The sequence below is a fragment of the Podospora bellae-mahoneyi genome, chromosome 4, assembly GCF_035222275.1.
Source record: "Podospora bellae-mahoneyi strain CBS 112042 chromosome 4, whole genome shotgun sequence".
Lineage (NCBI taxonomy): Eukaryota > Fungi > Ascomycota > Sordariomycetes > Sordariales > Podosporaceae > Podospora > Podospora bellae-mahoneyi.
In genome coordinates, this window is record NC_085883.1 from 3,728,719 (window position 1) to 3,748,986 (window position 20,268).

Here is a 20,268-nt window from a genome sequence, read left to right on the forward strand (position 1 = left end):
GCCTTGGTTGTTTGTCTAGGTATTCTACCTTTCGGTGGTGTACGTCTGTTGGAATCTTAACCTTTTCGCTGCGAAGTGAACAACCCCACGAAGTGGAAACTGCCGGTTACCTTATCATGCCAGGCTGTCCATTTGCGGATGGGTAAAAGCAAGTTGTTAATTACCGCCTACCACGGCTCAACTCCCGGCCCTTCACAATCAAGGTAGTAGTGCTCAATATCATGAGATTCTACCTCATTGTCACCCTGTGCTGTAACTTGACGTCAGATTTAACATAGCGTCAAATTTAAAAAGCACCTTCAATATGTACCAGACTTCCTTTTGCCACGTTCAGCTGTTTGAGTATATAGGGATGCCGTGTGTTGTGATACTGCAGATCATTGTCGTTTCTGCCACGGTAATCCTCCTACCGATCAAGGACGATGATTGCCTCATTTCTTGTCCTGTGGTTAGCCTTGTCCGGGCAAGCGTTATGTCTCACTTCAGGCCAGAGTGATGACACCTGCATTTGCACTGGTGTCGATTATCTTGACCACGAAACACATATCTCGTTGATGGGACAAGAAACGGAAACTTCAGTTTTGCCTCAACATTTGAAGGTAATAGCGCCTCCAAACTTCTTTGAACTTGAACGAACGGTCCATAACTAGCTTACCAACATGAACAGGCGCCTGTGAAAATGTAGATATCACACCAATTCTGCAGGACTACGACAGCAATCAGTTTCCCTGCTCCCAGATCACTCCCGGCCCTCCTGAGTCCATTCAAATATCAACATGGTACAATCTTTTGTAGATTCATGCCCAAGTAACGAAGGTACGCTGACCGCAGTTTCAGCTCGATCTCTTATTCCGACTTGTACTCAGGCAATTGGATCATTGTTCTCCCTCACTCAGACACAGGCTTTGTGGAAACCCGTCCATTTGAAATAATCGTCTCTCGTCTGTTAACAACTCCAACGAGTGTGAGGTCAACCTCAACACCTTCACGGATAGCAAGTGAGCAGAACTACATGCATCTCCCTGCTCGAGACCCGTGATATACTAATTCGTTTCTTGTTTTGACTTCAAGCTGTGACTACAACACTCACCGCAACATCAACCTCGCAAACCACTACTCGCATTACCATCCCTAACCAGTCCGCTGGGATTGTGACTGTTCCTTGCAATACTGCTTCAACGGTCACGACAACAGATCGATTGCCTCCCTCTACCATTACTGAACGGCGAACCATCATCCGGACGACGGCCTCAGGTCGAGTAACAAGTTCCATCTTTGTTACCAGCACACTTACACCCGTGTGTCGGATTCCAGTGCGAGTTACTACTGCAGTTCTTACGCTTACAAGACCGCCTTCAACAATCTCTACAACAAGCCCCTTGACAGGCGCTTTCACATTTACAGCTTCCGGATCTATCTGTGCTGGAAATCCTCCCTGGGGTCCAGGGAATGGTGGTGGCGGGGGCAGTTGGGGGCCAGGAAGAGGCGGTGGATGGGGACCGGGAGGTGGAGGGAACTGGGGTGGTCCAGGTGGTGGCTGGGGTGGAGGAAATGACCTGCCTCCCTGGGTGACTTGTAGACCCACTGGTGCAGCTCCTATCGCTAGTGGTAGATGGGGGGGTTGGGGAAGAAGGCAGGCCGTAGAGACGCGGACGGAAACAGTGACTGTCACTCGAGTTGGTGAGTTCTTGTTGCAATCTTTCCTCTTGATGAAGGTTAAGTATAGTTGGACTAACAATTCTATTCGCCAGTGGTGGGCACAGTTACACAGACAATGTGAGTGTCCATTCTTTGGCATGGCGTAGTACCTTCACTGGGTAAACTAATGTTGTGTGGTCTGCAGTACTCCACCAGTAAGGACAGTGTGCGTTTGGCAGAGGGATGCTATCCAAGTTGTGACCGTAACAGGCCCAGCTTTAACGGTGTTGAGCCCTGTTACTGCTGTTACGGGTGTGGTTGAGACAATCTTTGTTACGTGAGTGTTTACATGCAGACTCACCTTGAAAATGAAGTACTAAATAGCTAACGCAATATAGGCAAACCATTCTCAGTGTATCAACCAATTCCGCATCCGCGACTGCTTGTTCACGAGCGGGTGGGGTGTATGGGGTCAGTCAGGGCTAGATGTGATTGGAAAGGGGGTTACGGGTTTAGGGTTACCCCCTGAGTTCAGGGGCTTGTTTTGCGTTCAGCTGCTGAAGGCTGTCCGACGTCAACATGACCTTTTTCCTCCAAAACTGGGTGGTTAGACTCAGGTGAACCATGATTCCAGCCAAGAACCTTGCAATATCTCCCAATATGCCCAGCTTCTCACCTCTTTAGCCTGTACTCGTTCACTCATAACCGCATCGACACCATCAACCCAATTAGCCGCCTTGATTTCTCCATTGTCCGATCATATCTCCACGAATAATAGATTTCCAAATAAGAAACAGGAATGCAAATGCATCTCCCACGTGGCATTCCAGATTCTTGGGTTGCAGCATGGGTCCACACAGATGTAAACCTCTGGTCAGGTTTATCAACTGAATCTTCCTGCGATTCCAACAGAGAATTCAGAAGAACCACTGCAGTCATTCCTGAGTTGTCTTGTTTTGCTGGGTTACAATGAATTTCCACCTTTTCCTTTTGTCTTCTGCGTTTGTGACGGTCTCTGGCCAGCTCGACAAGGTTGCGAAAGAAGCCGGACTCCTGTACTTTGGCACCGCAGTCGATAACCCCAGTCTCAACAACCAAAATTATCTCCGTATCGCTCGTGATCCCGCTGAGTTTGGCTCGCTCACTCCGGCCAACGGACAGAAGTGGTCCAACACCCAGGCGAGCCAGGGGCGCTTCACTTACGGGAGTGGTGATGCGATAGCTAATATTGCACGACAGACAGGCCAGCAGTTGAGATGCCATACCTTGGTGTGGTATAACCAGTTGCCTGGATGGGGTCAGTCCAGTCAAACCAAAGAAGCGTCGGCGATGTGTGTGTGTTAACTGGGGTAAACACAGTCAGCAGCGTCTACAGTCGCGATCAGATGCAACAAATCATTACCGCACATATCCAGAATGTGGCTGGACACTATAAGGGACGGTGCTATGCCTGGGACGTGGTCAATGAAGCTATGGAGGATGACGGAAGATACCGCAACAATCCTAGTATGCCCATTGTCCCCTGCCTCTTATGATTACCATGGGATGTTGACAATAACCAAAAAATAGTGTACCGAGCCATGGGAGTTGACTACATCACACACTCCTTCAAGGTAGCCCAGCAAACTGACCCCGCCGCGAAGCTCTATTACAACGATTTCAACATTGAGCGATGCTGCAACGCCAAGATCAATGCCACCATCGCCATGATTCGCACTGTTAAGGCCGCGGGGGCTCCCGTCCACGGAATCGGCATGCAGGGTCACTCCCGGGTGGGCATGTCACCCTCCAAGCGAGAGATGAAGGAGACCATGGCTCGGTTCTCTGAGCTTGTGGACGAAGTTGCCTTCACCGAGGTTGATATTCGCCACACCAAGCTACCGATCGGGGCGGCCGAGAGGGAACAGCAAGGGAAAGATTACATGGAAGTTGTAGGGGCATGCTTGGAGACGCCAAAGTGTGTCGGGATCACTGTATGGGATTTCACTGACCAGGTTTGTGACATCGTTCCTCCGCAAGGAAGTTTGCTGACAAGATGCGATGCAAGTATTCGTGGATCCCTCAACAGTATCCTGGGGAGGGAGAGGCGTGTTTATGGGATAGGAACTATAACAAGAAGCCAGCCTATCACAGCATCGTTGGACTACTGCAGAGTGCTGCGAGTTCTGGTCTTAGAAAGCCCGCGACACCCGCACCAGCGGCTGCTGTTGCTGTTACTGCGGCTTGACAGCGGCCGATAGATCGAAAAGAAATGTCCTGCTGAGGCTACTTCATGAACCTTTTGCCTCAATGCGGGCCAATATGCTCCCTTGTAGAATGTGATAACTACTGTTAGCGTTACCTCTGTCACAATCCTTTATCGAGCAACACAAGGAAAGCTCTGCAGAAGGATCAAATTGTGGAATTTAAACCAGCAGTGTTGAGGCAAAAATGACAGTCACACGCACATGGTCCTCAACGCAAGTCGGGCACACTCATCACACCGAGTAATACCCCACCCCAAGTTGGCATAAAAGCAAACAGAACCCGAGTTACTGAGATGGGCAAGGAAGCGTCATCGTCGGAACATGCGGCAAGTTGGTAGCTGCCGTCAACTTCGCCCCGGGCAGCTGCCATGCGACGGAGAATGTAATTTGCGTTGAAAAACAGGTATATCGCCCACCTGCGCCCTTTTGTGAAGAAGTCATGGGATCATATGCACAAAAGGGAATGTCCAACCGTGGGAAAAACGTGCCGACAGATGCAAGATGGCTGAAGTTCAGTATCACCTGGATGTGGGCAAGTCTTGCGAACATAGCGCAGCTGAGGCGGGTAGTCGGGCAAGAGAAATCCTGACAAGGAAAAGTTCTGACTGCCAGGTCTGACTGTTCAATAGGTACCTGAATAGGTGGGTGTGGTGTAGACCAGCGAGACTGCATTTCAGGTAGGCGAGTGGTAACACGGTGTATGAGGACCATTTCTACTCAATCTGGAATCAGAAGATAAAATCTGATTGGTAGGAGCTGTACGAATTCTTGATAAAGCGGCAGTGACTCGTGTTTCCCTGCTCGGCCTTTTCAGAAACAGACCAGAAAGTAGGACAGGCCAAGCAAAGCAAGGCAGCTTGGAAACCGGTGTTGCTAGGTACCTAACATCGAAGGTAGGTCCAGTTCCGATCCCACCACACCGAAGTCCTTTTGCTACCTTTCACACAACCATTCGTCAAAAACAAAAGACCGTCGGTTTTTGAGACTCCCGAGTCGCCTATCTGCTGCAAACATTCGTTAGTTGACATCCACGCCGCCCGCGTGGCATTGTCAAGGATCAGTGCCGTGGGAAGGATTATGGGTCTCATCCTGTTGGTGATACAACCGCCGTTGGGCGGTGTAGTGATGGTGGTGTGGGCTGTTCTGACGATGGGGGCCGGCTTACCGCTGCATTTAGTTCACGTGAACTTCATTCGGAGTCCCCTTGTGTGACGCTTCCATAACCCCACAGCTCTGCTTGGTTGGTCTTGCAAGAGGTCGAATGCTTTCATTCGTCAGCCCTATGGTGCAAGACTGCGGCACCAAGCCGGATCCTGTGAGCACACACCCACACCATTCAAGGGGGGTTTTGTGGCTTGTAGGTATTTCGACGTGGCTTCCATACCTATCTGAGTCCTCCAATGCATGATTGCCTGATCTTCCTCGCCTCTGCATGCCCGATTGAAGCCGCATATCTGAGGAGTGCGGTAGGTACTTAGTCACATGGAGTCAATGCATCCGGTCTGATAGGTACTCTGTTGGAGCAGATTCACCGACCTCTGGCTAAGTGGTACACCCTTCCTACCTGCCAGTACCGTAGCTATGATATGTGTGTAGAATAAAGACGCCGTGGCGTCTGTCGACAGATGTAGTAGCCGCGTTCACCTCCAACAGGGGCAGTGCCCCTCCTTTATGCTGCCTGACAGAGTGTGTGGAGCAAAGACATCGTTGACCCAGACCAATTGCCGCTTGTTATTTCCATTTGGATGCAGAGGTCAAGGGCATGTACCATGATTGGAGCTGAAGTGTCTAATTGATGGTGGTCGCCGTCTCCAGATCCTTCTATAAAACGAGGACCTGATGCCGCATCCCTAACATGTTCTCTTCAAATAATTTCACAACTTCTCAGACCAGTATCTGGAAACAATATGTCAGTCATGACACACACACAAGAGACACCAGTGGCACGAATCGCTGCCCTAATACATGGTCAATCCCTCCGCCTCCCAAGCCTTCAGCCTGTGCTTTCGAACTGGCCGACACTGTTGAGCCCTCACTATGCTGAACTCAAAAAGAAGGTCGGCATGAAAATCGACGAGTGGATTTCTGACGAGCGCGTTCGACGAAAGGCACAGATCATTGACTTGCCATTGTTTTCTTCAATGTGTGTGATCACCCCTTCTCTGCTCTGCAAAGCAAGATGGTTCTTTTTCATCATGAACTCACTAACCATCTCCATTTCGTAGCTGGTACCCTCACGCCACTCTGGACCGTCTTGAAATGATAACTTGGTACTCAATGTGGATCTTCCTTTGGGACGATGTTATTGAAGATAGTGCGACTCTTGCCTCCGGGATTACTGACAAGGTTTCATGGATACACCACCAAGCACTGAAGTACATGGAGTACCATCTCGGCCTGTCATCCTCCCTCGAAGAACCAGTACCCCCCACCAAATACTGCACATTGTTCAGATATGCCGCCGAGCCGTTCCGGAAAGCATCAAGCCTCTTACAGAGAATCAGATTCTATGAAGAGCTCAAGGTATACATGGATGGCTGTGAAGTCGAACAGGAGTTTGTGCGTGCTGGCGAGCTTCCGAGTTGGCGAGAGTATTGGTCGCACAGACTGGGCACCTCATCTGTGCATACCTACAGCGCTCTGGGCGAATATATGAGTGGCGGTAACATACCACCAGAAATGTTTGATACCCCTGAGCTAAAGGAGCTTTGGGTGGGAATCAACAGGCACATTGTCACGTAAGTCTTCCCGCACTAATTCAAGATGACAGAAAGCACAACACTAATCGCTAATCACATCCAGTGTCAATGATCTAATATCATTCAAAAAGGAGGTTGACAAGTCAAGCTTCCATAGCCTCGTCCCAATTGTAATGAATGAGACCGGCGCAAACTTGGACACGGTCGTCGACAGCTTAGTTGATACGCTGCGCAACATTGGAGACAGCATGAACCGAGCGGGGGATAGGCTGATTGCTCTCGCAGAGAACAGTCATGGAGCGCAAGGGAGGCAAAATATGGAACAGTATGTCCTGTGTTTTCAAACCAGCGCAACCGGGAATTACTGGTGGTCGTAAGTTCTGTTACTCAACCTGCACGTGAAACACACTGGTTTGAAAAGGGCCATACTGATTGATTCTGTAGACTCTTTTGTCGCCGTTACGGTGTAGAGCAATATTTGCAAGCCGATGGGTCTCTTGTTGTACCTCTCTAGTCAAGCATGGTTGACTCTCGAGTCATGGGCGGTTTGGAAGAGATATCCTACATGCGAGGGGGTTCTTTGCATTTTTAGCATGGTGTTTGGCGTTTTTGAGGGTTGAGGTGCAGGGGAAGATAAGGTACTCAAGGTTGCCAGTTTTAGGTATGTAGAGAACGTAATGAATATACTTAGTTAGCTGTATCTCTCATCTGGATGGTCCAGCAGATATCATGCCCACAATTGACAGATGCAAGCTGAGCGTTGTTCCTAATTACCTGTCTGTCTCCTCCATACTGGCGTGACGCGACTCAGACAGGGACCAAAAGGCTGCCTGGAAGGGCCTCCTGCGCCACGAAAACACAGTGTAGTGATAAGCAAATCAGTTACTGTGAGGCCCTATCGTTTCGGACCGAGTCGCACTTCACGGCTCACAACTTGAGTTGGGGGTCGGGAGTCAGCACGGAATCTCGGAATCTAACCACCCTTGTGTGGGGGTTAACAACCGTGAATGGCAGGCGCACACACGCTGATCTGCTAAGCGGGCTTACTGCAACACACCCAGTTTGGCTTCATACAGGTATCCGGGTTGTTGTGCGATCAGCAAGGTATTTTATCTGCTTTATTTCAAACACCACACACAGCATCAAGCCTTCTTGTATCTATATGCCCCTCCATGCCGCCTCTGGCTACCTAGCCCAATATCGTCGCTTCATGAACCAAGCTCCTCAAAGTACCTAGCTAATATGCACGCCAGAAAACCCAAGGAATAATCATGAGTAGACACGACGAGGAACGCCGACACCATGTTGACCCCACAAAGTTCGACTGGTCACGATTCGCATTGTTGACTACTGTGGGAATCTGGTTTACTGTATTATCAACAATATCGATCGCATTGGGCGTGTGGGGTGCACTACCAGCCTCCGCATCAGCATGCAAACCAGACGGATCCTTCAGTCCTTTTTCAGACGACTACATTTGGTGGTCCCGGTCGAGCTTTTTGATATCACTTTTAAGGCTCAATCGATGTCTTTTGCCCAAGTAAAAGTGATTGATTTGGCGTGGGATTCTGGTATTTTCTCTCTGCAGAAGCTTGAAGCCTTCTTAGACTACCTATACTGATCCGTTTATCTTTCAAGGTTATCGGCAGAGCTGGACAAGCGCTTTTAGCCCGGGTCTTGTGGAAGGTCTTCTCGGCATACGTCGCGGTTGTGTTTCAAAAACAGCGAACAATGTATGCAGTATACTACATAATCTCATCAAACAAGAGACCTCGTCTACGCCCATCTCTAGGCTAATAACAGAGCTGGGACCACGAATCATGCTCAGGTCCAGAGCTGTCATGGCCTTTGCGGTCCTTACATTTAACTTCATTTTGGCATTCCCAACAATGACAATTGCGATGGCAGGTTATTCAACCAGCACGGAAGCATTTGTACAAAATATAAATAGGTACTGGGGACTACATCAAGTACTCTAACTTTGAGCTGGTTCAGTAGATCATACATGATGGGGACCGGGTAGGCTTATCCAAAGACTATCATCAGTCTTACAGGGCCCCTGGAGACATCGGTGGTTTCATTAATGCCACAAGATAAAACATCCATGTATACTGACCCTTAATCATCAGGTAGAGAACCACTCATAAGTCGGAGAGACTATCGTCGGAGTTGTAATCTCCATGATCTCCTTGGTGAGAAGCGGCAACTTCAAATGCACATCTGGAACTGTAGGTTCGTCGTGAATACTACACCCAAGCTTCGATACTGATCTGGCGAGACCAGATGTTCGGCGGTACGGGTTTTTTTGGTCGCCTAGACACCAACACCACATGGGGAGATTGGGACAAGCATCTATCCGCGCCAGCCCTTGACATCTCAGCCTTCTACCTTCCACCAGTGGCCGATGTGCCAGCCGGCGAGTCCAATGTTTCCGTGACGTGTGGCCACAACTGGCAGGATCCGTTGACAAAGAACTACCCGCTCCGCAACACATCCAAGACGACATTCGCATCTGGCAATAGAACCTTTAGGTTGGACTACATTCTGGCGAATGGCATCTGTCAGCCCATATCTAATGTTAGTTTGATATTTATATGTCTGTCTGTCTGTCTGTCTGTCTGTCTGTCTGTCTGTCTGTCTGTCTGTCTGTCTGTCTGTCTGTCTGTCTGTCTGTCTGTCTGTCTGTCTGTCTGTCTGTCTGTCTGTCTGTCTGTCGAGAAGACGAGCTAATGAAACATAGAAATACCAGTGGGGATTCTCCTCTGTACATAGTCATTAATGTTGTCTTGCTTTGGTCAACGGGCATCTTCCTTTTGTGGCTCAAAGCACAGTTCAACTTGCCGCTGGCACAGTACGACCGAGTTCCACGGGAATGGGAGTGCATGCTGCACATGTCGCGCGAATTGCAAAGGCATCTCAAAAAGTCTGGCGTCGAGTCTTGACAGGATGCCAGACTACCAGCTCAAAGAGAGTGCCATGGACCATCTGGATGGAGGACAAATATTGTTCGGCGCTGAAATCGAGGCTGACATGGTCATTTCTTTGGGAATGGAAATATTAAAATGGCTTCGGATCAACAAATTCTGGGTTTTTGTGTTTCTTCTTCAGGCTTCCAGTGCAATTACAAGTATTTTTTTGCACCTGCTCTGGAGAGGATCAAGGCGTGTTCTAGCTCTGACCCACCTGAGCTGGTTCATTACGTGTCTACTTTTGTTGATCAGAAGGACCAGATTGCTGATCGTTATTCTACCACTGGCGTGGCTGGGATAGGTCGTGCACTCTTTAGGCTTACGTCTCTTGTATCATAGATCAACTATCATAACAATGTTCCAGCACAAGCGGCCATCGGGTGGTTTTGGCATCTCTGCTGGTTGCATCTTTTCTGACGTTGCTTATAATCTTGGCACCAAGACCCAGTTCTGTACTTTTCCAGGCTCGGGTGCGGATGAACGGAATATCAGCTCTCTTGAACATGGGGTCAAGTCACTAGTCAGAACGAACAAGACAGGTTTGCTGCGGTGGAAGATGAACATTCAGAAGTCTCAGAGAACTGCAGGGCTAAACTCAAGCCGACATATACAAGCTCGACTGACTCGGAATGTCAACTGTTTTAGCTATCACTACACACTTGGCGATCATGAAGTTTGATGAGCTTCGTTCAAGGCTGCGTGCAATTCGCGCAGGGCATCATCACGGTGCCGCGCAACGTCCAGGTCCAATATAAAGTCCCACCGATGAAGAAATGAACCTGGCTCCCGCAAATATGCGTCAACCGCGTCGCCACCAAGCAGAATCTCTCCTGTTTCGCGACTGGACTGGACGATGCGTTGCGTCCTGGCACGCCTAACATGATCATACACCCCCAGTGCGACTTTCGCCTCAACCGCTGTCTTGACTTCACCAAGAAGAGACGACAATATCATGCTGTCCTCGAGGGACATTCCACCTCCCGATCCCTGCCACGGAGTAGTAGCATGCGCGGCATCGCCCATGATGCAAACCGGCCCAGAAACATAACGGCGCGCTGGAGCATGGTCCCAGAGATACATGGCTGGTTGTGTGGGTTGGGCACAGAGCAGCTGTGCAACTTTTCAGTATATTGACTTCATTTCAGACGGGGTACCGGAGACAACTTACGGCATCAATTGCCTTAACCAAATGGTCAGGCCACCCTTGAACTGCACTCTTGATTTCTTCCGAGCTCACCAGACGGTGCCACTCATCAGCATTTCCTTCAGTTCTATCTCGGGCGGCAATGACGAACTGGACCAGTTGCCCTTTGCTGAGCAAGTTGTGCATCACAAATGACCCCTTGCCTATCCATGAATGTTCAAATGGACTGTCCAAATCGACCGCCTCCGTCCCGATATTTGCCCGAGCCTGAGCATACGGTTGCAGAGTCATGGCGGTCCAAACACCAGTGTTTCGAGGTGCAGAGGCTGGGTCGTCTTCACCGAGTATGAATTTACGGACTGTGCTGTGAATGCCGTCCGCACCTATTAAAATGTCGGTCTTGTGAACTGTCCCATCTGTAAAGTGCATTGTGACCTCATCGCTATCCGCGTCAGTGGTGATGTTGCTAAGCTTTTTGGACGGATGCATTCGGTCTTGCGGAACGCTGCTCAGTAGTTCGCGGAGAAAATCGGCCCGGTGAACAATACTTGTAAGACGTTTGTTCCCCGAACTGTCGTAGTCGACTTCATCCAACACAGTCCCCGGTTTGTCCCCCTGGGCAAGGAGGAATCGGACCCCGCGCATGGGCACTGCTCCAGCATTCTCGAGGGCTTTGACGGCGGCTGAACCGAGGAGATCGAGTGCTGTGAGTGCGTTGCGGGTAACTCCTATGGCCATCCCAGCTTCTTTGAACATCGGGGCCGATTCAAAGATATGCGCGTCCAACTGTGGATGTTTTAGGAGAGCTTGGATGAGTGAAGCACCTGCTAGGCCCCCTCCCGATATGGCGACGCGGATGCGTGGAGGTTGGGATTCCATGGTAGTTGTCTAGGTATCTTCGCACATATGGAAATACAAAAGGGAAAAGGCTGGTCGAACCCAGCCGATCAGGGAGGGTTGTGAACAAGTTAAAGTGAATGAGGCAGTCTCTGATGCCCGGGTCTTGCTGTGTGCATGTCTCGAAGATAACCGCTGTCCATGTTTTACCCCGCAGACATTAACATGAACTTGATACCCATGTCCCACCAACTTGGGCGGTGTGGCTGTGTAGGTGTGCAATCGATACAGTGACGGCAGACAACAGCTGGAATCGAAAGAGGAGATAGCAAAGCCGTGCATGATTTCGAGCTCGGCACTGTGTAAGCACCAGACCGACAAGATCACGCTCGATGGTTACACACAGGCATCCTTCCCAGTCATGTAGGTGACAAGGAGGATCCTCTCGCAAAATTCCCTGGTGGGTGTCGGACTCTCGGTTCATTGGCCTTGCTGGCATTGTCACAAATAGGTATGTTGGAAGTAGTAATATCGAACCATGTTTAAGTGATAAGTAGAGGTATCTAGGGTTGTTGAGAACCAAGACCTAACCTGCAGGTGCCCATTCACAAGTACCTTCTCTCTCTATGAGCCCTGCCATGGATTCTAAAATGCCAAGTCTGGATCAAACTCTGTGGTACCATCACGCTTTTTGCTTCTCTTGAAGGCAAGGTCCGGGTCAAATTCGGTAGTCCCATCACGGCGATTCTTCTTGAAGGCAAGGTCTGGGTCAAACTCCGTTGTCCCATCGCGCTTTTCCTTTCTGAACGCTAGGTCGGGATCGAACTCGGTAGTCCCATCACGACGATCAACTTCGACAGGCGGAGTGAGCATCACGGCTCGGCCTGATGCAGAGATGCCTCTGTCAACAACTGCAATCTCAGGAAAGCGACATTCCCTTTGGGGCAAGTACTTACGTGGAACCATTGGTGATGCTGCTGCCACCGAGATCAGCAACGCGGCGAGGAGATTTGATGATTTCATGTCGAATAGGTAAAACCGTGCATGTAGGTAAGTATGCGGTGGAGTATCGGTAGTTGCAGAGCCCTCAGCAGCTCAACATGAAGACGGGAATACGGATGGTGGAGTCTATATACCCGTCGACCTGGACAGTTAGCATAGCCGCCTCTCAAACGCAGTCATGAGGCCTGAGTCATGGAGGCTGTGGGATACTCGCCGAGTTGCCGACTGGTTGCTCCTGTGTAGGTTTCTTGCCCAGTTCCCGGCTTTCCCACGTACGTTAGGCTCCCCAATTACATATATCACACCTATAGTACCCGTATGGTACTCGAGGATTGTCATCATCGGCGCGGCACAGCGCACAGGATGTAACGGATGTGGCCATCAATCGGAGCAAACGAGACACCACGAAGGGAAGGAGAAAGACTTGTGCCTCACTTATTATCAAGGTAGCATCGACAGTGGCGGGTAAGATGCCTCACTATTGGCTACCAGGACCACCGCGGTACGGCTCGTAAGTTGCCCCCGACACAACAGATCCTACATGCGAAACCTAGGCAGTTCCAACAACACAAATTGTCAAACATCGACAAGCAGATCCAACGGGCCGATTGCTGCTTGGCAGTTAAAAATGAGACAATTCCTCAGAGGTTGGTCATGATGTTGCAGGCGGGTTCCATTCGCCACTCTTCACTCCCCTTCAACCTCATTCTCATAACATGTGAATGTTGCAGGCGGGTTCCATTCGCCACTCTTCACTCCCCTTCAACCTCATTCTCATAACATGTGAAAGTTGTAGGCTCTACCATTCTCCAGCTATCAAACCCAAACAATGTCCACCGACAAGCACGAACAACGCCCTTTTCTCGTTGACGACAGTGAAGAGATCCGGAGTGCCGGGTATTCACGTCACCCGATTATTAGCCAAAGAACACTACTTTTGGCATCCGCGATCAGTAATGTAGTTCTTCTCGTGATCTCTGCTCTTCTTAGCGGGACAGTCTTTTCTGTCCTCGGTCACGCCCAGAAAAAAGCTCACTTACCCGATCCATACTGTACGTTTTGCTTCTCTTTCTATTGTTCCCCTTGTACTTGACATTGACGATTGGTTACTCTCCCTCTCGCAGCTCCCGCGAACTCCATCGTTGAATTCGAGTATCGAGGCGTTATTCGCAATGACTCCCGCTTTATCGGGCGCCCAACGCAGGAATGGGACAAGTCGATGCACGACCTCATGGCTGGGACTTTGATCAGAATCTCACATGAGGAACTCCAGTTGGCCGGGACGGACTCAATTCCACTTAGAGATGGCGGCTATGCTGCTGGCTTGGGTGTGGCACACAACCTCCACTGTGTCAAGAAGATAAAACAGTTCCTATATCGAGAGCACCTTTACCCAGACCTGGATACAGGTAGTCAAAGGTTTGAAGACCTTCAAACGCATGCGGGTATGTTGCTCTACTTTCTTTCCTACCTACATGAATGGAGGCGAGTAGTGACTTATTGCGATAGATCATTGTCTTGACTTCATCCGTCAAGGCATCATGTGCCATCTAGATTACTCGCTGTACACAGTGTACTGGGGAGAGCGAAAAGACATCCCAACACATCATGATCCGCCAGTGCAAAAGTGTGTGAACTGGGAGAAACTGCATAGTTGGATGCAAGAAAGATCGGCCAACACAGATATGCTGGTACGGCCTTGGACAGAATAGACTTAGATCTGGGGAATCACATACAAAACAAATCTATCTGCAGACTATTGTTCTTACCTGCAATCTGTTAAAGTTTTGGGTGTTGCTAGTGTCCCAGGTAGCTCAGGGGTTTGAAGACAGCCCTTCCGCAGCCATTGTTTGACGACCAGATGACGTCTCAGTTCTGTCTGCCGGATGAACCGCGAATTGGGGGCTGTGACATGTACTGATTTAGTGGTCATGCAAAACACTTGGACTGTGCCCGACCACGGCGTTAAGGATCGATGTTGGTTGCCTGGTTTAGATAACGAGAAAGCCAATCACACCAGGGGAGTCAGGGCGGGAAGGGACCGCTCGGCGAGGGCCGGAAAGGGGAAGGAGTAAGATGTTGCAGATCACTCATCTGTTGCTGGTTACATCAGGACGTGTTGGTGATGGGTGACTTGATCAGATGCTATTGGAAGAGGCGGCCCCATTATGCAGATAAATAAATTTTTCTTGTCTCGTTGACTAAGGTAGGTACCCGAGCTGTTTTGACACACATTATCAACCTACTTACAACCAGTCGACCACCTGAAGATGGCTTCACAAGATGAGCAAGCTCCATTCATCTCCAAAAGCTTTGATTCGGAAGACGACCTGCAATATGTATCACGGCCAAAACATCCCAAAACCCATCTCATCATATCCATTTTCCAAATTTTGTTTTTTCTGCTCAACATCACCCTTTTCATGACTACCAAGGCATCCAATACAGACTGCACATCCTGTGGTGCGTTGAATCAGAACGTTTATCACAGCCCTTATTGTGAGTTGCTACCTTTTCTACCCATCCGCGTGAAGAGCCCTTCAGAGAGCTAACCTGATGGGAAATCTGGAAGCACCTGCACACTCAGCAATACGGTATAAGGTCTCCCAAGACAAGTATGAAGAGGGCCCAAGCCCGTTTTCAGGAGTGCCTCGCCTCGAGCTGGATGAAGCCTGGTCAAAGTTGCTACGCTGTACGTTGGACGTCCCCACCTTGATTGCTTCCACTGATGTGTGTGTCTAGCCTCGATGATTCGATTATCGGCGGACGAAATGAGAAAGATGAACAAAACCTCTGTGACGCTCAAAGATGGATCTGGATATGTTGGATACCTTGAGGCAATTCACATGCTACATTGTGTGGTAAGTCGCTTTTCTCGGATTCATGGGCCGTTGGTTGAGGTATCATCATGCTGAAATTCTTAGAAACGAATGCACCAAGCCCAATATCCCGAACACTACCCCAAGCTCCAGGCAGACGATGCCTTTTCGACCCATCATTGGGGTAGGTTTCCGTTTCAAGCTGCCCGGAAACATAAACTTATCATACTAACTTCGTCGACTCCTGTTTCAAGATCATTGCCTCGAAGTATTGCGTAAGGGAATCATGTGCAACGCCGATACCACAATAAACACGTATTTGTGGCAAAGGGACTCGCATGGTAAGTTAATGATAAAAGGGAATAGGACAGGACCAAGAAAATGCACCGACTGGGACAAACTGCAAGAGTGGGCGGAAGACAGGACAATATATGGGAGTGACAGGGATCGGTTTCTTGAGAGTCTAGTAAGCCCCTCTGAGCACGGAGGGGGTTTAGGGCCCCTTGAACTTGGTACGTAGCTGCATATCTGTCTGTTATTTTGAGGGGTTTAGGCTTCAATTCACGCCATCCGGCAATTCGTACCCAGCTCTTTCACCAGGAAGCATAGAATGCTACCTTCATATCAAATACCGGTTTTACCTGCGTTTGCCAGTCGGAGGAGCACCCGTCCGCAGTCAAGCGGCGCAGACACGGGACCGAGTGTGCTGAACCTGCGACGACAGGAATCCTTCCAATTCATGATATTGTCCAATGGACGTGACACAAAAGACGTTTTGACGAGATTCTTACCTAAACAGTAAGGTGCCACGGCTCCTTTCACGGCTCTTTCGCATGAATCCTAGTTCATGAACCTGCAGCGGCATATTGAAAGGATTCTGGAGCCACACCCAACCGGCCCGTTCCTCTTCTTTAGGGTCGGCTCGTTGGGTCATATTTCCGAGTTTACTGGCATACTGTGTTACACGATTCCCTTGGACGGTTGTTCATGGTCCTCGCGATTATGCGCTGCTGGGGGAGAGCGAGGCATGATATTGATAAGCGGGTCGACTTCCCCGAAGGGAATGGATCTGCAACTTTCGCCATAGGGCTGTACGGGCACGGCGTAGAAATGTGTTGAGTGAGAGCCAGCTTGCTGGTCATTGTCAGTGCTGGCTGAGCAGGCAGTACCTTAGCTACCTGCCGCCCCCGAGAATCGCTGTTTGTCTTCTCCATGATTTTCATCAGGTCATCTTGCCTTTCATGCTTTCCTTCAACTCTGGTAGTTGTTATACCATCTTACCACTTTCCTAGCCATGGCCACCTATGTCACTGAGCAGAGTACAACTGCGATTGGGGTTCTTTTCCCCACGTTAGCGATAATATTGCTAGGTATTCGTACCTATGGGCTTTTTCGGCATTACTCTCGACGTGATATCGGTATCGATGATGTCCTGATTGTACCGGCGGCGGTATGTTGTGACCCTTTGGAGACTTCTATAGACTTGTGATAAGCTAAACGACAGCTCCCATAGTTTCTCACGGTTACATCTGGCGTTGCGATGGCGATAGGGGCACAAATGCACATCATCGGTGGCCATTCCCTTGACGGCTCATGGGGGCCTGAAGATAACGTCAAGCTTGGAAAGGTCGGTTCGCTACAGCTCGACCATAGCATCACCGCGCGGAAAGGCTGACTAGGTTCAAGTTCGAGTACGCCTTCTGGATGGGCCATATCCTCGCCATCGGCTTCATCAAACTCACCCTGCTCTTCTTCTTCCGGGGTTTGTTTAAGGGTACCTACCGAGACGAACTTTCATGCCGGACCCAAGATCGTTGACTAACGCAAATTTGCACAGGCAGGGCCGAACGAACAGCATTCGACTACTCAAACTGGACACTCATTGCCCTTGTAATACTCTGGACAGTCTTGTTTCTCTTTCTCGAGATATTTGCCTGCGGGCTAAGGCCAGAGTCCGGATGGGAAAGCTTCGAGTCTTTGAGAACCAAGTGCATGGACACCTTCGGCATGCTAACCGGTTGTTCCGTCTTTAGCTGGGTGCTGGACCTGGCTATCTTTATCGAGCCGTTGATCATGGTACGGCTTTGCCCCAACCTTTCCAACCCATGTTGATGCGGAGAACTGACAAGGTCCAGATCCGGACGCTGAACATGAGTCTAAAGCGGAAAGTGCAGGCGTCGATTGTTTTTCTTTTCAGTGGCTTGTACATGACCCCCTACCCACCAACATTTACTCAGTGAATCCTAACCAAATTCTAGTGCCGTGATTGCTGGACTCTTGCGGATGATTCCCTGGATTCAGATCTACATGCAAGATGTCAGGAATCCCACCATCAGAATCCTTGCTGACGATTTGCCGGTGACTGATCAAGAAGGTGAGTCCCTCCCTACCTCCTAAACATCTGGGAGACTACCTGACCTAAATCTGTGCAAAAAGGGGTCGTATCAATTGTTCTGTTCTGGACATACATGGAAATTGGCGTCGGATTCATTGTCTCCTGCGTACCTCGAAGCGCTTGGATCTGGGACAAGCTCCCATCTCTCACGCCCTTGCTATCCAAGATGTCGCGATCTTTTACTTCAGTCGCATCCCACTCATCGACTACCAAGACAGGCACGGCTGACCATGATAGCGAACGGAAAGTTCAAGGGATGCATTCCGAGCTTCACTCACAGAGATCACTCGTCAATATGAAGAGCACTTCAATCGGTAGCCGGAGATCATCCGAGAACCTTGAATTGGGAATCATGCCATAGGGAACATAGCGCGATGCTGATGGCGTTACCCAACTCATGTTTTGGAATTGCCAGTCTGGGGTTCAAGGGTTCAGGGGTTCAGGGGTACTTGACTTGATGTAAGCAAACACCCCAAAAGGCTTGGGGCCATGCCAAAGTTATCGCAATTTACAACATGCCCAATCTGCTGCAAGGCCACTATGACTCCAGTATGTTATTGGCCCAAGAAATGCAAATTTCCAGGAAACGTGGTGGCTTGCAAATCCCGATGCTCATCCTTTAGGCTGAACGTCGGACCCGGCGCCCAATGACACCATGCCGCGGCACCTAAGCCATACAGCATGCAGGGTCAGCAGGGCGTGAGCCTCGTATAAAAGCACTATCAGTCCCAAATATCCTCAATAACGGCAAATGGGATCTGCTATTGTGGGGGAATTCCCATCTGCCCACTCTCGAGTTTGCCCATCATGCTCGGCACACTTTCTGTCCCGCGAGAATCTGGCCCCCTCAAGCCGGGCTAGATTGTACGAACTCCAAAATGTACATTATGCTGCTAGCACCGTGGCCAGAAACCAACCTTTCAGACGGTGGTTCTTTGGAGGCCTTTTGCAAGTTTCCCAGCATTGCAACTTCGACGCCATGAAATCCTCTCTTCTCGCATTCCTCGCAGTGGGGGTCGCGCAATCGGCCGGCCAGCTGCTCCACGCTACTCGACATGGACTTGTACCAGATACTGTCACGTCCAATGTCATCCCCATGCGCAAGCACATTGTGCCTTCTTCCGAACACCGCTCCAGTGTCGTGAAACCCGTCTACCGCAGGACAGCAGACGTGAACCACCCGGCCAACTTGACCAACGTGCACGATGTCTATTACATCGTCGATATCGTTGTTGGGAACCAGACTCTCGCTGTCAGTGTTGACACAGGATCAAGCGACACATGGTTTGTGTCGGACTATTTTGAGTGCGTCAGGTTCTGGTGGCAGGGTCCAGAATATGTATGTATACTCCCTAGTTTGCCAAGTAGTGGCTTGTAGGTATTGGCCGTACAGCTAATCTTTGTTGTTTACTTGCAGAAACCAAACTGTGGACTAGCAGACGGCTTTACGGGCAACCTGTCAGGCGGAGTCCTGGACAACCCACCATTTGTCCGATCCTACATGGATACCACGTTTGTGTCGGGCTATTACGGGTTCGAAGATGTCACTGTTGGATCAATCACAGCCAAAAACCAACGCGTTGGAGTCGTCAATTACACGTTTTGGGCGGGCGATGGCCTTACCTCGGGTCTTTTGGGGCTGGGGTATCCCTTCATGACGAGCCTGGACGGGGCAGAGCAAAACCAGGCACCATATGACCCCGTTTTCACGACCATGTGGAAGAACAAGCTGATTGATCCTCTGTTCAGCATTGCGCTCTCCAGGGAGAGTGGGGACCAGGGCGAGCCGGATGGGGAGGTCAGGACGCCAGAAGGGTCCTACTTGGCACTAGGTGGTCTGCCGCCCGTGGAGGTGGATGAGGAGAGCTGGGCGAGGACAAAGATTCACGGTGTTGACGCTATCCCCGAGTGGATGTTTGAGCAATCAGACCTGGGTTTATATATTATTAAGCCCGACTCGTGGGTGTACGGACGCGAATCGGAGAATGCCACGCCGGCTGAGGCAGATCAGGGCGCTGTCACGACACATGGGCTGACGACAAACACTACCCAGTTTCCCGTTCTGATTGACGTGGGGGCTACACTCAGCTTGCTTCCTAAGGGTGAGTCTGCGTATTGTAAAAACAAGACAAGCTAACTGACAAGTTTATAGGTCTGGTTCAGAAGCTGTACGCGGCGTTTGATCCTCCCGCCAAATACCTGAGCACCAACGGCCTGTTCTTTGCCCTGTGCAATGCCACCATCCCCAAATTCGGTGTCAACATTGGCGAAAACACTTTCTACTTTGCGCCTGAGGACCTGCTGCGTCAGACGGCTCGTGATCCATCTGGGGAATATTGTCGAATTGGGGTCACGGACGTGAATGGGGGCCCCTATGTCTTGGGCGTGTCATTCTTGTCGAGCGTGGTCGCCGTTTTTGACATTGAAAATACCGAGATGAGGTTTGCTTCAAGGACAAAGTATTGAGCAAGTAGAAGTGCAGATTTGTTTCTAAGTAGTTGTAAACCTCCGCAGCCTTC

General features: G+C 50.0%; 7 protein-coding genes across 7 annotated transcripts; 5 read left to right on the forward strand and 2 right to left on the reverse strand.

Annotated features, from left to right (window-relative positions):
• The first annotated feature begins 2,574 nt into the window (after positions 1-2,574).
• Positions 2,575-4,063, forward strand: QC761_404530 (uncharacterized protein). The gene is made up of 4 exons (XM_062878738.1): positions 2,575-2,935; positions 2,992-3,144; positions 3,208-3,632; positions 3,686-4,063. The coding sequence occupies exons 1-4, from the start codon at positions 2,608-2,610 to the stop codon at positions 3,863-3,865; spliced, it is 1,086 nt and encodes a 361-aa protein (XP_062732826.1). The 5' UTR covers positions 2,575-2,607; the 3' UTR covers positions 3,866-4,063.
• A 1,656-nt stretch (positions 4,064-5,719) lies between these two features.
• QC761_404520 (uncharacterized protein) lies at positions 5,720-7,290 on the forward strand. Its single transcript, XM_062878737.1, has 3 exons — positions 5,720-6,027; positions 6,110-6,622; positions 6,687-7,290. Exons 1-3 carry the CDS (start codon positions 5,792-5,794, stop codon positions 6,958-6,960), a joined length of 1,023 nt encoding a protein of 340 aa, XP_062732827.1. The 5' UTR covers positions 5,720-5,791; the 3' UTR covers positions 6,961-7,290.
• Positions 7,291-10,080: 2,790 nt separating this feature from the next.
• QC761_404510 (uncharacterized protein) lies at positions 10,081-11,851 on the reverse strand. The gene is made up of 2 exons (XM_062878736.1): positions 10,721-11,851; positions 10,081-10,662 (listed from the first exon to the last, which is right to left on the reverse strand). Exons 1-2 carry the CDS (start codon positions 11,573-11,575, stop codon positions 10,219-10,221), a joined length of 1,299 nt encoding a protein of 432 aa, XP_062732828.1. The 5' UTR covers positions 11,576-11,851; the 3' UTR covers positions 10,081-10,218.
• A 180-nt stretch (positions 11,852-12,031) lies between these two features.
• QC761_404500 (uncharacterized protein) lies at positions 12,032-12,753 on the reverse strand. The gene is made up of 2 exons (XM_062878735.1): positions 12,490-12,753; positions 12,032-12,417 (listed from the first exon to the last, which is right to left on the reverse strand). Exons 1-2 carry the CDS (start codon positions 12,554-12,556, stop codon positions 12,179-12,181), a joined length of 306 nt encoding a protein of 101 aa, XP_062732829.1. The 5' UTR covers positions 12,557-12,753; the 3' UTR covers positions 12,032-12,178.
• A 313-nt stretch (positions 12,754-13,066) lies between these two features.
• Positions 13,067-14,247, forward strand: QC761_404496 (uncharacterized protein; the record flags this gene model as incomplete). Its single annotated transcript, XM_062878734.1, has 4 exons — positions 13,067-13,182; positions 13,326-13,587; positions 13,660-13,980; positions 14,045-14,247. Exons 2-4 carry the CDS (start codon positions 13,365-13,367, stop codon positions 14,245-14,247), a joined length of 747 nt encoding a protein of 248 aa, XP_062732830.1. The 5' UTR covers positions 13,067-13,182; positions 13,326-13,364.
• Positions 14,248-14,553: 306 nt separating this feature from the next.
• Positions 14,554-15,971, forward strand: QC761_404494 (uncharacterized protein). The gene is made up of 5 exons (XM_062878733.1): positions 14,554-15,034; positions 15,108-15,227; positions 15,278-15,396; positions 15,460-15,538; positions 15,609-15,971. Exons 1-5 carry the CDS (start codon positions 14,806-14,808, stop codon positions 15,872-15,874), a joined length of 813 nt encoding a protein of 270 aa, XP_062732831.1. The 5' UTR covers positions 14,554-14,805; the 3' UTR covers positions 15,875-15,971.
• Positions 15,972-16,482: 511 nt separating this feature from the next.
• QC761_0072210 (uncharacterized protein) lies at positions 16,483-20,215 on the forward strand (the record flags this gene model as incomplete). The annotated part of the gene is made up of 9 exons (XM_062872721.1): positions 16,483-16,804; positions 16,868-16,981; positions 17,041-17,128; positions 17,192-17,430; positions 17,490-17,557; positions 17,613-17,728; positions 18,820-19,088; positions 19,167-19,851; positions 19,902-20,215. The coding sequence occupies exons 1-9, from the start codon at positions 16,649-16,651 to the stop codon at positions 20,213-20,215; spliced, it is 2,049 nt and encodes a 682-aa protein (XP_062732832.1). The 5' UTR covers positions 16,483-16,648.
• Between the last annotated feature and the right edge of the window lie 53 nt (positions 20,216-20,268).

What these genes read in the sequence shown, in the direction of transcription:
- QC761_404500 (XM_062878735.1), bottom strand. Translation starts at nt 12,556, where the DNA reads ATGAAATCATCAAATCTCCTCGCCGCGTTGCTGATCTCGGTGGCAGCA. An exon ending in AGCATCACCAATGGTTCCAC is followed by an intron (nt 12,418 to 12,489) that starts GTAAGTACTTGC and finishes TCTCTGCATCAG; the next exon opens with GCCGAGCCGTGATGCTCACT.
- QC761_404510 (XM_062878736.1), bottom strand. Translation starts at nt 11,575, where the DNA reads ATGGAATCCCAACCTCCACGCATCCGCGTCGCCATATCGGGAGGGGGC. An exon ending in TGGTTAAGGCAATTGATGCC is followed by an intron (nt 10,663 to 10,720) that starts GTAAGTTGTCTC and finishes AAAGTTGCACAG; the next exon opens with CTGCTCTGTGCCCAACCCAC.
- QC761_404520 (XM_062878737.1), top strand. Translation starts at nt 5,792, where the DNA reads ATGTCAGTCATGACACACACACAAGAGACACCAGTGGCACGAATCGCT. An exon ending in TTGCCATTGTTTTCTTCAAT is followed by an intron (nt 6,028 to 6,109) that starts GTGTGTGATCAC and finishes TCCATTTCGTAG; the next exon opens with CTGGTACCCTCACGCCACTC. An exon ending in ATCAACAGGCACATTGTCAC is followed by an intron (nt 6,623 to 6,686) that starts GTAAGTCTTCCC and finishes AATCACATCCAG; the next exon opens with TGTCAATGATCTAATATCAT.
- QC761_404530 (XM_062878738.1), top strand. Translation starts at nt 2,608, where the DNA reads ATGAATTTCCACCTTTTCCTTTTGTCTTCTGCGTTTGTGACGGTCTCT. An exon ending in AAGATACCGCAACAATCCTA is followed by an intron (nt 3,145 to 3,207) that starts GTATGCCCATTG and finishes ACCAAAAAATAG; the next exon opens with TGTACCGAGCCATGGGAGTT. An exon ending in TATGGGATTTCACTGACCAG is followed by an intron (nt 3,633 to 3,685) that starts GTTTGTGACATC and finishes ATGCGATGCAAG; the next exon opens with TATTCGTGGATCCCTCAACA.
- QC761_404494 (XM_062878733.1), top strand. Translation starts at nt 14,806, where the DNA reads ATGGCTTCACAAGATGAGCAAGCTCCATTCATCTCCAAAAGCTTTGAT. An exon ending in CTGGTCAAAGTTGCTACGCT is followed by an intron (nt 15,228 to 15,277) that starts GTACGTTGGACG and finishes GTGTGTGTCTAG; the next exon opens with CCTCGATGATTCGATTATCG. An exon ending in TTCACATGCTACATTGTGTG is followed by an intron (nt 15,397 to 15,459) that starts GTAAGTCGCTTT and finishes TGAAATTCTTAG; the next exon opens with AAACGAATGCACCAAGCCCA.